Here is a 15,263-nt window from a genome sequence, read left to right as displayed (position 1 = left end):
ACCGCTGCGGGAGGGGTCATTTGATGATTTTTGCCAGCGGTGTCACATGGGATTGCTTTTTCCCCCGGTGGGTGACACCTGTTACTGGGATTTTATTCCTCCTAAGATTTTGATGTATGTACCTGAATGCAAAAGATCGATGCTGCAGGGTAGAGATCGTTTCACTTGCTTCAAGAGGGTATGACTTCCTGCATCCAAACAGAAAGTGGTACCTAGTCTATAATATTATTCTGAATTATATTACAGCCCTGCTAAGTTTCACCAAAATCACTGTCGCACCCACAAATAATTCCGCCTTTTTATTTGTGTGATCTAATTACTAAACCAATCATTTTGGGGAAAAAATTAAACATCAAGATATTTACACACATTTTATTAATATGATGATAACATTACATCATAAGCTATTCACTTAGCCACACAAAAATTATCAGATTTCTCAATTTGTTAGAAAACTACTTACTTTAATAAATGACTTCATCACTGGGTTTAAATAACAATTAGATATAAACCTCTTTTTACATAATACACAATCAAATTATATAGGTTATCACAACTTTATCATACCTAAATGCTTAACTTTCGATTCAATAACACCTAACTATTTTAGGAAAGTTTTAAGAACTAAAAATAATGGTTGTAATCCATTTAAGTTATTAGTAAGTATTTTTATTTGCAAAATGTTCAATAACAAAATTAATAATGATTGAGGCAGTTAAGTAAAAAATAGATGATTTAATGTATTTAGTTCAAAGGCTATTGAAATTATTGTATTAGGTAATAAAAATATGTCAATTAAACATGATATTCTCCTCCGTCAACTTTTTCATCAGATAACGATGCTATAATCGAAGCACATGTGCCCTGAGAAAGCCATAATAGGTACATTAGAAATGCTTCAAGGAGACCGATACCTACTCCTGCTAATACATCCAAGATGTAATGTCTTTCTGCTAATATCCTTGTAAGGCACACAGTGCTCATCCACGCTAAGATTGGCGGGTAACAGTAAATAGGAAGGTCGTTGAGGATAAGTAATGTTGTCACCAAGCAGGCTCGACTAGCGTGCCCCGAGGGGAAGGAGAACTTGTCCGGGCCAACTTCTAGTAATTTGTTCATTGGCACTGGCCGACGTCGACGTACGAAAGCTTTGATCACTGCTATAACTACGATGTCCAATATGAGAGCTGTGGAATGCAATACAACAGTTTTACACAAGACCATCAGTGTGTGGTATGAAGTAGAGTCATGTTATGGAGTTGGTGTCTATTTAAAAAAAAAAACGGCCAAGCTGGGTGCGAGTCGGACTCGCACACGAAGGGTTCTGTACCATTATTTATAAAACTGACAAAAAAATCACGTTTGTTGTATGGGAGCCCCCCAAAATATCTAGTTTTCAGTTTCATTCCACCTCCATTCTTCTTTTACCCTTTGGGTATAAGAATCAGTTCAGATGTTATGGAGGCTTATGGTACAACAAATAAAATGTTTCCTCTTTATCATATTGGTATAGATTACAGAAGAACTAAAACAGACATGTTTGAATAGTGCTACTATCATGTTTACTTCACTTCAAGGTTTATAAAAAGGTGTTTGCATTATTTGTATTGTTTGATTAAACAACTTGTTTTATAACAAGCAATAAAGACAAAAGGATTTCTTTATTCTTATTATTGAAAAGAGAGAACATAATGTAGGAACATGATAGTTATTTAGTATAGTGTACATAAATGATGCTTTACCTATGAGCAAGTTCACTTGAATTTGATAAAAGTCCTTGTTGTTAAACAGCCAGATAAATGTGAGCCAGCCGGCCAGCCAGACAATACCATGGCATGACACCTGAAAATAATCATAGCCATCATCAAAACTAATATTCAACTTATAACAGTCACAGTCATCAGTGGGTTAAAAATAGCTCAGATAAATCTAATTAAGTATGAATTCTTGATGTACAATAAATCGTCTGCGAGGGCTATGGGATTGTTAGAAAGCTTAACTGCAACAATAGCATGGTGGGTTTAAGTCAGTAAGAGTCTGATAACAAACATAAACAATGTAGTATACCTCTAGTAGATTAGAATGATTCCGTAGAGATCTTGTCCAAGTGACTTTTGTCCCGAGTTCGACAACTTTCTTCGTAACCCGTACATCTTCATGCAATATTTTCTTCAACATTGGAGGAACTTGTCGCTTCGACTCTGCTGTATGTCCAATTAACTGGAATACACAAAATCAGCATTTAATTAATAAGTTTATGGAAAGACTTAACACTGTAAAAGAAAGTACTTTTTTTTATTAGAGATGCATTTGCAGATTGTCAATATTATTTTATGATTTTTTAGCAGGCTTGTATTAACTGTGTCTTCTAAGAACCTGGCATTTCATACAAAGATAAATAATGATAAGAACAATTACATAAATAGCTCATAAATGATAAAACAATGACTATAAAGCCGAAACAACAAATAAGGAGCAAACCACCAGGCGTTACATTCTTATGTTCAGGTAAAACCAACATTTTTAATGAAGAACACACACAAAAGTTTATGAGATGATGTCATTAATAGCAAGATCTGAGCATCAAGTTACTGTATTGTAAACACTACGTTGATTCTCTTCTATTAAAAGAATACATTACTTGTGCTACTGTGGTTGTCTAGATGTTGAAAATAAAAATTATTTTCATAAGTAAACTGGTGGCCCACGGTAGTGCTTTGCTAGGTATAAATTCCGCTAAGAAATAAGAAAAAAGAATCTTTATTTGCATGAAACACGGGGTACATAGATGTAACATTTGTTATAAGTTCTGCATGTTTCGCCGTAGCATCAGTATACAAATTATTATAAAAAAGGTATTTATCAACTGGAACAAAATTAAACACAAATAATAATTTATAATCTTAAACTTTTCTAAACTGTTTTTGTGCAAACTTATATTATATAACTAAATAAACATATTATTTGGATAGGTGCGACTGTTCTTGAGTTGTAAGATATACTTATTACAACAGAATGTGGCATACATTTGTATATACATACAGGTATACATTTTTGTATATACAGAGGGAGATGAGTCATATTGCACAATAAATTTCTTAGAGGATAAAAACAGCTGTATCTGTAAGCAGCTATAAAGTAGAAATGTCCACAAATGATAATCGCCGGTCGCAACCACCGGCGGCGGCCCGTGAATTGGGGAATGACTCAAATGATTACCGGGCACACTTGCACATACACAAATATCATTTGATATAAATATAGCGATAAACACACAGTTCTACTTATTAATACTCACGAGGATGTAACTTAAATGTTTCTTACCTCATCCATGCCGACTGATTAGCTTTTACTATAGTATATACTTTTATACTTTTTTACTCGTCCGTGCTGTTACTTATTTAGTTAGGATGACTTCAACAAACGAACACACCTGTACAAAATGCAAATACTAAACGCTAAATGTAGCATGAAAGGGTGCAAAACAACAGTAGCGGCAATCGAAAAATAATGAGATTATTCACAGGGTAAACACGTAAATTTCGTAGGTACTTGTCAATGTGTGTGTTTGTGTGTCACACTATAGCGAAGGATAAATTCTTGAGAACAACGAATAAATCCACGGAAGTCTATTGCAATTTTTTATTTTGATCTGTCGGCATATAACGTTATTACTTGACTATGAGATGATTTGGGATGCTCTAAATCTAATCTAAATTGACCACACAAATACAGAAAACAGAATTACTTGTCGAAATTGTTGCCGACCACAATCATCACAGTTTGGCTGTTTGACTTGTCAATTGTCAAATAATTGACATTTGACAATGACAAATGGATTGACAAGAAATGAAAAAAAAAAGGGGAAAAACAAAAACAGCAGCGCGGCAATAAACATAGAAGGTAGAATTAATAGTCTATGCTGTGTCCACGAATATTTGCCATTTTTTTTGTCCACTCTTCCAGCAGCTAGTCTCACCCACGAATACGAAGCGAAGCAGAGAGTATATAATTACTACGTTTTTACGTTTGAAGCGAAGCTGCGAAGTGACTGGGCCACAGAGTACTCCTCAAATGTGACCAGTGCCCCAAGTCAGTTTTAGTCAAACCTCCAGTCTTAAAGCTTGATGAATGTTACTTTTATTTATCAAAAAGTAAAGTAAAAATAACATTCAAAAAGCTTTCTTGACATCATCAATCATTATCATTATTTTCGAACGTACCAAGAAACAAAAAATAAGTGTATTATCTATGGTTCTAAAAGTTTGACGACAATGTTTGAATGTGTCAAAATCATTATTTTGTAAAATTTTGTTGGGGAATAGAAAAATAATCAGAATTTTATTATGTATTTCATTTGAGGTACCTACACAACTAACTTTTCAGCTGTAGCCTAGCCTATTTTCAGTGATTCGTCTTAGCCATGAAGTCTGTATTCGAAGAAGCAATTTGTCAGCTGTGCCTACAAGTTGATGTAAAACTTTTTAAAATAAGCGACGTACAACATGTATTCATTGAAAGTATTCTGAAACTAAATGATATTCACTATGTAAGTCTTCCTTCTGATTGGGATTCTTAATTAGGTAGTGTATCTGAGTTGTATCAAACATTTCCTGACAAATATAGCACAATAAAATACTGATTTAAAAAAATAGTAATTTATCAAAATATCTCAGATTTTACATGTCTTTTGATAAAAATAAATAACTTAGTGCCTATTAATAACTTACAGGTACCAAGTGAGAATCTTTCCGTATGTCCCATATGCATGGCTCTCTTAGTGAAGACCTTTAACTTTGTACAAACAGTTTGGAAAGCTCAAGAGATTGTCTATGATTTTTTACAAAACGTTAATATGGTAAGTTAAGCCAATGGGCACTAATTATGCTTTAAATTGTGTTAAATTAATTATCTGCTTTGCCCAACCGTGTTGATGTCAGCTACCAATGAATCCCAATGCAGCCGAGAACCAGTTTACATGGCTTCTGACTAGCTGTAACGGCTGCTAAAGATGTTTAAACATCAAAAAACTGTCTGCGACAGTATAAAACATATATACAATTTATATTGTAGTGTGTGAAGACTGGTGGGGTGGGTGCCTGCATTTAGTATCCAATCATCTTTGTCTCCCGAGCCTTTTCCCAACTGTTTTATACATGTGAAAGCTAGATCTGTTGAATTACTTTCAGATAACCAAGTCTTCACTTCGACTCCTGGATAGACATAAAATTGGATTAAATCCTGTGAAACTAAAATCAAAGGCCATTACAATAACTAAAGTTGTATATGACGTTTGTAACTCTGAAAATATAGATATCAATAATACTTTAGATGTAGACCCAGAAGAACACAATTCAATCAACAGAAACACAAATAAATCATTATTAAGTGTTGTTATAAGTGGCAATAAAGAAGGAGTTGTAAAACAAAATGAAGGTGAAGAACTAGTTGCTATTTGCCCTGTAGACCATTGTCATACCACATCAAGCCCTCTTATACCAGTAATTAATTCAAATAGTCATACATTTGATTTAAGGGCAACAGAATGTGCAAGTCTAAAAGAATGCAATGAAGCACCAGTTGATATTACCAATGAAGACAGCAGTAATATCACAAAAGACACTTCTTTACCAATAATTAAGCGGAACACCATAAGTATAGACTTAGGGGAAAGTCTAAATGAATGCAATGGAGCATCAATCAGTAAGGATGATGGTGATGACACAAAATACTCTTTTTCACCAATTAAGTCTAACCTTGAAGTTGTCAGTACAATAAAATGTGAAAGTCTAATTGAAAATCGTGAAGAATCAGCTGGTATTAGCCAAGGAGATGACAGTAATGACTCTCTCATACCAGTTGAGTTAAAACTTGTTACAATAGACTTAGGTGTAGAAGAACACAGTTTAAATGAAAGTAATAAAGCACCAACTGGTGTTAGCCATGAAGATGATGGTAATGACACAAATGATCCTCTTTTGTCAGTTATCAAATCAAACCCTGTTTCATTAGATATAGATAACTATCCAAACACAACACAAATTAGATTTCAGAAGAAGAAAGTAACAATAAAAAAGAAAAAAAAAAAGATTGACATTGAATTTGAACCTGAGTCGCCAAGTGAAGATGAAAAGAAGCAGTTGGAAAAAGATGGTAATTACATGCCTTCTGAGGACTCCACCAGCCACTCTGAAGACTCTGCATATGATGATTTTGATGATAATGGCAAGAAAATTGCAAAACCAAGACATGGATTGGCATATCCACGGCAATGTGACAACGTAGGTACAAAACATCGTCCTAATTTCTCAATCAATATATAATAGATTGAAGATAAAAATGATTTACCCAGTACTTTACATATTTTTCTGGTATTTGCAACAACGTCAATAAATGCTTTGTATGTACAATGTATTTATGTTAATAACTATAAAGATGGTTGATAATATAGTGAACTTTCGGTTTCAGTGTAATTACGAAGTGCCGCGACATTATGAACACTTTCGTCATTATATTTTTATGCATCCTGATATCCCATATCCGTATGGAGAAAAAAAAGAATATACGTGTTCTGTTTGCGGTAAAATGACGGTATGTACATTTGCTTGTAGCAGATTCTCATAGAATTTCTTTAAAATATAAATATAGTATGTAGTACACCTACTGTTCCTCGAGAATTCCATTGTTCATACATTTTACAGCCCGTGTGTATGCATCAAATTAAAATACAGTATGTAAGCAATAAACATGTATATGCATTGATGGTACTAGATTTAATAGTGATTAATAATTCAAGCAACAATTTGCAGTTATCTAATAATAATAGTATAGGTAGGTAATATACTTAATGATGATACTATCATCTTAATATGATACATAGGATACTTAATAAATCAAGCTTATTTAGGGCTGCCATCTCGAATTTCGCCAAACCCGGACATTTGGCGTAAATCGCATTTTTCCCCGAACGAGTTCGATTTTTTTTAAACAAAATAATACCTAATTTGTAATCCATTTACTATTATTAGTATTTAACATATACTTAAATTCAATGAGGTGCTTGATGCTTCCTTACATGAAAAGTGTCCGGGTTTTCCCCGGATACTTCTTGAAACCCCGCCCGGACGGCCCCCGGACGGCCTCCAAACGATGACAAATCCGGGGAAACCCGGACGGATGGCAGCCCTTAGCTTATTGTTAGTTATGTAATAGAGTACTTACTCAAATTGCCATATATATGTCGGAGGCGAACATCAGGATGGCACTATCGTCCGACATCAGCTAGGGTAATCGAGCAAAGAGATAACTCAAACAAACTCAAAACTTAAACAAACTCAAAACTCAAACGTTTATTCAAATTAGTCAGAACAAAAGACAGCCCCCAAAGCGCCCGCCTTTCGCCACTTCCTATGTGTTTTGGCTGGGGAGAAGAAGTGGCGGAACAAACTTCCCAGCAACACATCTGTCTGTTAGGTTAGAAGAACCATTACAAAACAAAAAAAACCATTGTCTGTAAAGTCGTTTTACTGACGATAGTTGAACGTGACAACGTGAGTAGCTGCCGATTGTGCCTCTTTGTCGCTCGCTGCGTGCTCTCGCTTGCACTTCAAGCCTTAAACGGAACGCCTCAGGGCGAGGTAACGCCTCAGAGCGAGGTAACGCCGCATGAGTCATGTTTTTACGTGCGTGCAGCCGGCTCCATCGATTTATAAGACGTTGTCACGTCAAAAATCATAAGACTTTACAATAACTTTAGGTACTACAACGCTAGGCAATAACACTAGGTACACTACACGTAACGAAAGGAAGTAACGCGACAACTCCACGAAGACTCGACGAAGCTTCGACCAAGACTCGATCAAGACTGAGCTCCGCGGACGCCACGCTGACCGCCACGACTCTGCCAAGCGCGCCAAAATGTTGTTTCACCGGTAACGCCGCCAGAGGGCGCGCTTGCGTGACGTTAAGTGTCCGTACTAATGACAGTCTCCGACATATATGTTTTTTTTTTCTACATCTGATGAATGTAATCATTATTATTCCAGACACGCGCGAAGATAAATTCCCATGAATTAAGTCACATTAATCAAAATTTGCAGTGTCCAAAATGCCCAAAAAAGTTTAAGAATAACCAGAATTTGTATAATCACATGTCAAGAACACATGCAAAACAGAAAGTAATTTGTGATTATTGTTCCAAAGCATTCAATACCAAAGGTGATTTACGGCGACATTTGCGTGTAAGTAATTTTTTTCTAATCTATTTTATTACTAAGTATTTTCTGGGATTAATCGGCACGAATCTTGAGCGCTGACCTTCACCTGCGCAGAAGTGATTTACGGGTCCCTTTGGTGGTATGAAGTGTGGCGCAGGGGCGGGGCAAAGCGGTGATTGCCCCGCAGCGCATCGCGTCAAAGCCGTCACTCAGAATTGGTCTTTGCTAATAAAGCCAATATTGTGTCTAGTTTGCTATTACATACATTTTTGTATACCAGCGGTCGACTAGGTAAGGGGAGGTTTTTAAAAGTAGTAAAATGAATTATGTTAACTTTAAGAGATATACCTATACCATACCACTGATGACTTTTCTTTAGTTAGACCTATAGAATTGAGACCTATAGAAGATACACAGTTCCACCATACATTAAATAATAAATAAATAAATAATAATAATGAAAATCGGTCCAGTAGTTTTTCGGAGTTTAACGCCAATAGACAGACAAACGTGGAGAGGGACTTTGTTTATATAAAAAAAGTAACAGTCATTTAACATTTATTTAACTTTGCAGACTCATACCGGAACAAAACCTTTCAAATGCCATATTTGCGATGCTGCGTTCGCCCACAGCGGCAATAGAATTGTTCATATTCGTAGCACACATCAAAACATTAAATATGTCCCTAAGAAAAAAGTGAAAAGAGACCAGAAAGCAAAAAGCAAGAACAAACATAGTACATACGATAGCAATGAGTCCAGTGATGAGGGAACATTAGTAAAAAGGAAAAAGCGTACAAAACCTACTTCCAAGTCTCGAAAAAGAAAAAATAATGTCGTAAGCAACAAGAAATTAAAACCAATTAAGAAGAAAAAGATGTCAGTTGTTGCAAAAGAAAATATACAGAATAAAGACACAGACTCCGAGTCAGAAGACGAATTGCTGTCTGACATTAAACTGAGAAAAACTTTTAATGAATAAGATATCTCATCTCCCGAGCCTTTTCCCAACTTTGTTGGGGTCGGCTTCTAGTCTAACCGGATGCAGCCGAGTAACAATACCCCTTGGTTCGACTTAAAACTCTAGTACTCAGCTGCATCCGGTTTGACTGGAATCTGACCCCAACATAGTTTGGAAGAGGCTCGGGAGATTATCATGACGAGATATTCCAATATTTTGATCACTCATAGTTTTTAAGAGAATAATATTTTTTTGTTAATTAAAGAACAGTTTTATCACAAAATTATTTTTATTTACATAAATTGTAAGTACCTAATTCATCGTACAGACAAGTGTTAGCGTTACGATGAAGCTTCTGATTCCACTAATAATGTGACAATTTGATAACAACGTAACCTCAATAGCAGTTTTAACCTTAGCGGGCATTCTGCTACTAATATAAGACCGATCATATTCCACTGTCAATTTTCATTGATTTGATATTGGTCTGCCAGTTGATCCGGGGGGTAGTTAGTCTGCTCTACAATCATATTGCAATCGTAAGTAATGTCCGTCCAAGTACAGAATCAGCAAACAAGGCCCATACCGTTGCATCGAGGAGTGAGACAAGGGGATGTTATTTCCCCGAAACTGTTCACTAATGCAATGGAGGATATGTTCAAGACGCTGAACTGGAAAGGACGCGGCATCAACATCAATGGCGAACACATCGCTCACTTGAGATTTGCTGATGATATCGCCATCATGGCGGAAACGCTGCAGGACCTACAACAGATGCTGAACGACCTGGCTGAATCTTCTCTACGCATCGGCCTACGGATGAACTTGGACAAAACCAAGGTCATGTTCAATGAACATGTTCTACCGGAACCGATTGCGATACACGGCGCCGTTCTCGAAGTTGTTCGGAAATATGTATACCTCGGGCAGACATTGCAGTTAGGTAGAAACAACTTTGACGACGAGGTGAATAGGAGAATTCAGTTGGGTTGGGCTGCATTTGGGAAGCTACGTCGAGTCCTAACATCGTCGATCCCACAGTGCCTAAAGACAAAAGTCTTCAATCAGTGCGTCTTACCTGTCATGACTTACGGAGCCGAAACGTGGACACTGACGGTACGGCTGGTCCACAAGTTTAAAGTCGCTCAGCGGGCTATGGAAAGAGCTATGCTCGGCGTTTCTCTGAGGGATCGCATCAGAAATGAGGTAATCCGTCAGAGAACCAAGGTCATCGACATAGCCTACCGAATCAGCAAGCTGAAGTGGCAGTGGGCTGGCCATATTAGCCGAAGAACCGATAACCGTTGGGGTAAACGAGTTCTAGAGTGGAGACCACGCCTCGGCAAACGTAGTGTAGGACGTCCTCAGGCACGGTGGAGTGATGACTTGCGCAAGACGGCTGGCAGGAGCTGGATGCGAGAAGCCGAAAATAGATCTCAGTGGCGTGCACTTGGAGAGGCCTATGTCCAGCCTATCGCAGTCCACTACTGCGATAGGCTGATGATGAAGTAATTTGCAGACAATATGCAGTCAGTGGGGCATTAGTTGAACCGAGCCCCACTGGGGCTCTATTCATAAGTGTGGACGCAGGGCGCACACGACTTGTAATGCTCTGTTCACGCGTGTGGTGTGCGCGCAAGGCGTCCACATTATGGGAATTTCGTTGCATTGCATGATAAGTTGCGAAAATGTAGACGACAAATTCTTTCATTGCGTGATACATTTCGTAAGAAGAAGCAATCAATCTGACGCGTTTACGAATTCTACCTATTACAGCTATAATGGTGATGTTACAAGCCATAAAAAGGTAGGTACATGTATCTACCATTTTGAAAGAACTGTCAATAATGGAATGTTAAATCAATGCTTGTCATTTTGTCATCATACGATTCTATTTTCTCCTTAATTTACTGTAAATAAATTAACATTTTTGATCATGGAGTACTTTGGAATAACTATGTATGGTCCCCAAAATTATATGCACGATATAATGATAGAACAATATCAAGAACCTATGTCTAAAGAAGAAGTTAAACCTATGATGGAAAAAGTCAAAGAGTATTCTACTCTTCCGAAAACTGTAAGTGATCTGCTAATGCGACATTAATACTGGCATTATATTGTTTAATGATAATAGACGACCCACTGACCGATACTTCGTTTTCAAAATTCATCCAAATCGGTTCTTCTTAGTTCGTGTCCATAGAATGTGTATGGCCGGCCAGTCCGGACATTGACCTAGTCCAGAAGTAACATCAATATAAAAGTAGGTACCATGTAAACTACGTTCTGCACCCTTTCTCTTTTAGTCTTTTTACGTCATGTACCCGTGCCTAGCATAGGTAACTTTGAGCAAAATAAACATTAACAGATACAACGTCCGGATGCAGACGTGATCAGGCTTATCGATGTGTACATAGGAAGAGTTAATGGATTCGCTTACGGTTCTACGGGCAGATTCGTCAAAATGAAGCGTAAAGGCGTTATGAAACCTCCTTATCCTTGTGATATGTACCGGCTCCCGCCTACTACATATATGGAGGTATGAGTAAAAGGATTTAATATTATAATAATGATACAGGTACCCGACTAACATTTAATTAATAATAATGGCGTCCAAGGCCGATTTCAGCCACGGCGGTTGTTCTCATATGAGGAGACCAGCCAACTGTGCTGGGCCCCGATTCTCCTAAGTTAATAATGTCAAAATCGAATCGCAATATGATCGTAATAGCAGTTTTAACCATATCGGGCATTCTGCTACTAATAAAAGACCAATCGTATTCGATTGACATTTGATTGGTGTGCGATTGGTCTGCTATTTTGATGATTTTGGTCTATACGGTAGTTTGCTGTACAATCATTTTGCAATCGTAAATCATTTGCTGACAAAATGATTCATTATTGAATGACAGAAAAGGATAAAAACGTTTATTTCAAAGAAAAAATAGCGGAATGCCACATACGCTTCAATCGTAATCGAGTCGGGATTGGATCTCAGTCGAATCGAATCGAACGTCAATCGAATGGCGCTTAAGTAAAATTAGGAGAATCGGGCCCCAGCCCCACTTCCAACGCTAAAGACGTGGTAGAGAGGCAAAGGAATTCTAGCATTCCCTTTTATTATAGTTTGGATGGTGGCTACATGATCCAGCAATAGCAAACTCGGATTGGCACGTGACCAAGCCAAGATTCCCTCAACCTGCGTCACCGAACACTTTGATTCTAGATAAAGTGCGAAGAAATAATAAATATGCCACTCTTTTCTGATGAATAAAAACTTACATTGCCATAATAAAAATTGAATTTATATTGTATTTATTTTATTCTACTATTAATTAAGAATTACCTATCTATACTGATATTATAAAGCTGAAGAGTTTGTTTTTTTGAACGCGCTTATCTAAGGAAAGGAACTTCTGGTCCGATTTGAAAAATTATTTCAGTGTTAGAGACCCCATTTATCGAAGAAGGCGTAAGGCTATATATCATCACTCTAAGACTAATAGGAGCAGAGCAGTAATGAATAATATTTCAAAATCGGGGGAATTTTTGTTCTATTGAGAGCTTCTGGGTGCTTGCGCAGCGTACCTAAACCACGGGACGCGAGTAAAACCGGATAAAAGGGGCAAAGCGAAATACTACGCACTGATTAATTGCAAAGTCTCAGAAATTATAAACTCCTACAAACTTGAAGGGCATGGAAGTCCTGTTTTAGAAATGAGGGCCTTAAAATTTGTATAATAGTTAGCCCGCATACGATAAAAAGAAATTGTACACGGACGAAGTCGACCGCTAGTCATACATTCATACCCTACTACTATTTAAAATAAATTATATTATTATTCCATACATTTCCAAAAGTGGCATTTGCAGAGGTATGGTAAAGCCATAAAAATATTTTTTTTACATCGGTGCCATAGACAATCTGTAAACGAATCCACTTCAAACGTCAAAGTCAAACAATTCTTTCTTTCAGTTCGTTGACAACGTGAAGGGAGGACAACTCTTCCACTATGTCGTAAGTAATCTCAAATAATTCTAGTAATCCGTTTTAGTAATTGACACCTGATTATTGCATTTTGTATTCACCATGTAACACAATTTATTGTACTGTTAATTTTTGTCAATTTTCATAAAATTTAGAATGTTTACGCCTAACCTCCAAAAGGCTTTAGTTTCATAGCGTGTTATTTTCTATTCCAGGTCTAAGGTATCGCGTGATACGCTTTACGAGTGCGTAAATGCCGTCCTCCAGGCATCGAAGGACAAGAAACGTAACTTTTTGGAGACAGTCGAGCTTCAAATTGGTCTGAAGAACTATGACCCCCAGAAGGACAAGCGTTTCTCAGGCACCGTCAAGTACGTTTACCTGGAAAGAGCATTTTAGTGGTACATATGTTTGTTTTAAGTTCCACCAAAGTGAATCTGGACAGGGAGTCGGTGAAAACTGACGGGACTCGACCCAGAGTCTTAAAATATCGGGTAGGTAGGCCCCGGCTTACCGACTTAGGTTAAGATGTTGAAAACATGGTTTCAGGTATGCCTTTTAATGTTAACCATAGTATCTTTAGTACCTAGTCTGTAATACCTACTTAATACCACATGTGAAATGGTACAACAGACCAAAATATCCCCAAAACAATGATGTTAATAATTTTGCATGTATTATCTGTTGATATTGATGACTATTTTATTCCTGATAAATCTCGACATTTATATTAAAAAACTTGCTTATCCTTCAAAGACTGACCATTCTGTAACTTTTCAGGTTGAAGTACATTCCCCGGCCCAAGATGCAGGTGTGTGTGCTTGGAGACCAGCAGCACTGTGATGAGGCTAAGTCACTTACGGTGCCCTGCATGGACGCTGAGGCACTCAAGAAACTTAACAAGAACAAGAAGCTTGTTAAGAAACTGGCCAAGAAGTGAGTACTTGTCACATAAGACAGTAACTTGTGCTATCATAATGCTGAACAGAACATGTTTTTTAAGAGACATTATTTTAACTATACACCACTTATGAAGAATCTTTAGTTGAAGTTTCTATTATTATTCCACAAGCGTTAACTAATTATTTCTTAAAAATTACAGATATGATGCCTTCCTTGCATCAGAATCCCTCATCAAGCAGATCCCCCGTCTATTGGGTCCTGGTCTCAACAAGGCCGGCAAGTTCCCTGGTCTCCTCTCCCACCAGGAGTCCATGACACAGAAGATTGATGAAGTCAAGGCTACCATCAAGTTCCAAATGAAGAAGGTATGTTCGATTTCAAAAATTATGCCCCTAAGATGATCCACTAAGAGAAGGGTGCTTTAACCTTTTCACCGCCACGCCATATCGGTATTCCTATGCCCTGTACGCCAAGCCCGAAAATCTTAATTAAATATCTACTAAAAAATACATAAAAGTAATGATTTAATAGGTTTATTTTGTATTTTTCTGCGACCTGTTTTTTGTCGAGTATAGCCGTCGTTGGCGCACAGGGCACGCTTGCTCATGTCGGCTATAGCCGACATTGGCGTTCAAAAAGTTAATTAAAATATTTGATTATGAAAAACTTAAAAGTACATCTTGCTAATGAAGTCTGTGTGTAAAACATGTCATTTCTTCAGTGTTTTACAACCTGTGGGTTGCCACCCCCAAGGGGATCGTCAATTACAGTGTAATTCACCAGAAATAATGACACCTTCGAGATTGTAATTTGTTCTTTTTTAAATTTCAGGTATTGTGCTTGTCTGTGGCTGTTGGTCACGTAGACATGACCCCTGATGAGCTTGCACAGAACGTGCACTTGTCGATCAACTTCCTGGTGTCGCTGCTCAAGAAGCACTGGCAAAACGTGCGCTCCCTTCATATGAAGTCTACCATGGGCCCACCCCAGAGATTGTACTAAGCCTACTTCAATAAACTTGACTTAACAACAGTTTGTAGTTTTAATTATCAATTATTATGGTATTCTATCATCAAACCAAAGTGGAAATTAGGTTCCACAAAAATACTCCCATAAATTAGGATCTATCTCTATCACCTGTTCCAATGGTTTTGGTGAAACTATTCAATATGGTTGGCATTTAGTTTATCAA

The 15,263-nt window shown here is 37.3% G+C and overlaps 5 protein-coding genes across 11 annotated transcripts in view; 4 read left to right on the top strand and 1 right to left on the bottom strand.

The window, feature by feature from the left end:
* LOC126054939 (small ribosomal subunit protein uS14m) overlaps window positions 1-15,263 on the top strand; it is a 180,005-nt gene that overhangs the window by 158,916 nt on the left and 5,826 nt on the right. The window lies entirely within an intron of this gene.
* On the bottom strand, window positions 358-3,849 carry LOC110384250 (polyisoprenoid diphosphate/phosphate phosphohydrolase PLPP6). Of its 3 annotated transcripts, XM_021345458.3 has the most exons (5): window positions 3,749-3,835; window positions 3,325-3,433; window positions 2,068-2,220; window positions 1,743-1,842; window positions 358-1,187 (listed from the first exon to the last, which is right to left on the bottom strand). In XM_021345458.3, the coding sequence occupies exons 2-5, from the start codon at window positions 3,331-3,333 to the stop codon at window positions 796-798; spliced, it is 654 nt and encodes a 217-aa protein (XP_021201133.1). In that variant the 5' UTR covers window positions 3,334-3,433; window positions 3,749-3,835; the 3' UTR covers window positions 358-795. The 3 variants fall into 3 exon arrangements, with proteins under 3 accessions (XP_021201133.1, XP_049697951.1, XP_049697950.1); XM_049841994.2 differs by lacking the exon at window positions 3,325-3,433 and having other exon boundaries at window positions 3,749-3,849; XM_049841993.2 differs by having other exon boundaries at window positions 3,325-3,806.
* Window positions 4,032-9,691, top strand: LOC110369599 (zinc finger protein 69). Of its 4 annotated transcripts, XM_064034605.1 has the most exons (7): window positions 4,032-4,092; window positions 4,409-4,549; window positions 4,733-4,858; window positions 5,190-6,281; window positions 6,469-6,591; window positions 8,046-8,240; window positions 8,791-9,690. In XM_064034605.1, exons 2-7 carry the CDS (start codon window positions 4,424-4,426, stop codon window positions 9,196-9,198), a joined length of 2,070 nt encoding a protein of 689 aa, XP_063890675.1. In that variant the 5' UTR covers window positions 4,032-4,092; window positions 4,409-4,423; the 3' UTR covers window positions 9,199-9,690. The 4 variants fall into 4 exon arrangements, with proteins under 4 accessions (XP_063890675.1, XP_063890676.1, XP_021180768.3 ...); XM_021325093.3 differs by lacking the exon at window positions 4,032-4,092 and having other exon boundaries at window positions 4,243-4,549; XM_064034607.1 differs by lacking the exon at window positions 4,032-4,092 and having other exon boundaries at window positions 4,445-4,583.
* LOC126054938 (uncharacterized) lies at window positions 10,668-12,489 on the top strand. Its single transcript, XM_049841996.2, has 3 exons — window positions 10,668-11,257; window positions 11,549-11,719; window positions 12,307-12,489. Exons 1-3 carry the CDS (start codon window positions 11,114-11,116, stop codon window positions 12,445-12,447), a joined length of 456 nt encoding a protein of 151 aa, XP_049697953.2. The 5' UTR covers window positions 10,668-11,113; the 3' UTR covers window positions 12,448-12,489.
* On the top strand, window positions 13,063-15,103 carry LOC126054952 (large ribosomal subunit protein uL1). Of its 2 annotated transcripts, none has more exons than XM_049842049.2 (5): window positions 13,063-13,198; window positions 13,384-13,539; window positions 13,949-14,104; window positions 14,271-14,436; window positions 14,903-15,103. In XM_049842049.2, the coding sequence occupies exons 1-5, from the start codon at window positions 13,194-13,196 to the stop codon at window positions 15,071-15,073; spliced, it is 654 nt and encodes a 217-aa protein (XP_049698006.1). In that variant the 5' UTR covers window positions 13,063-13,193; the 3' UTR covers window positions 15,074-15,103. The 2 variants fall into 2 exon arrangements, with proteins under 2 accessions (XP_049698006.1, XP_049698007.1); XM_049842050.2 differs by lacking the exon at window positions 13,063-13,198 and adding an exon at window positions 13,256-13,272.

This window comes from Helicoverpa armigera, chromosome 5 (assembly GCF_030705265.1).
Source record: "Helicoverpa armigera isolate CAAS_96S chromosome 5, ASM3070526v1, whole genome shotgun sequence".
NCBI classification, from domain to species: Eukaryota; Metazoa; Arthropoda; class Insecta; order Lepidoptera; family Noctuidae; genus Helicoverpa; species Helicoverpa armigera.
Note: the sequence above shows the minus strand (reverse complement) of the source record. Positions and strands in the feature narration are given on the sequence as shown.

Coding starts and splice junctions, on each gene's coding strand:
- LOC126054952 (XM_049842049.2), top strand. Junction 14,105..14,270: donor GTTAAGAAACTGGCCAAGAA/GTGAGTACTTGT, acceptor TAAAAATTACAG/ATATGATGCCTTCCTTGCAT. Junction 14,437..14,902: donor TCAAGTTCCAAATGAAGAAG/GTATGTTCGATT, acceptor TTTAAATTTCAG/GTATTGTGCTTGTCTGTGGC.
- LOC110369599 (XM_064034605.1), top strand. CDS start 4,424: ATGAAGTCTGTATTCGAAGAAGCAATTTGTCAGCTGTGCCTACAAGTT. Junction 4,859..5,189: donor TTTTACAAAACGTTAATATG/GTAAGTTAAGCC, acceptor AATTACTTTCAG/ATAACCAAGTCTTCACTTCG. Junction 8,241..8,790: donor ATTTACGGCGACATTTGCGT/GTAAGTAATTTT, acceptor TTAACTTTGCAG/ACTCATACCGGAACAAAACC.
- LOC126054938 (XM_049841996.2), top strand. CDS start 11,114: ATGGAGTACTTTGGAATAACTATGTATGGTCCCCAAAATTATATGCAC. Junction 11,258..11,548: donor ATTCTACTCTTCCGAAAACT/GTAAGTGATCTG, acceptor AAACATTAACAG/ATACAACGTCCGGATGCAGA. Junction 11,720..12,306: donor CGCCTACTACATATATGGAG/GTATGAGTAAAA, acceptor CTTTTATTATAG/TTTGGATGGTGGCTACATGA.
- LOC110384250 (XM_021345458.3), bottom strand. Junction 1,843..2,067: donor ATCATTCTAATCTACTAGAG/GTATACTACATT, acceptor GATTATTTTCAG/GTGTCATGCCATGGTATTGT. Junction 1,188..1,742: donor TCAAGTGAACTTGCTCATAG/GTAAAGCATCAT, acceptor TGCATTCCACAG/CTCTCATATTGGACATCGTA.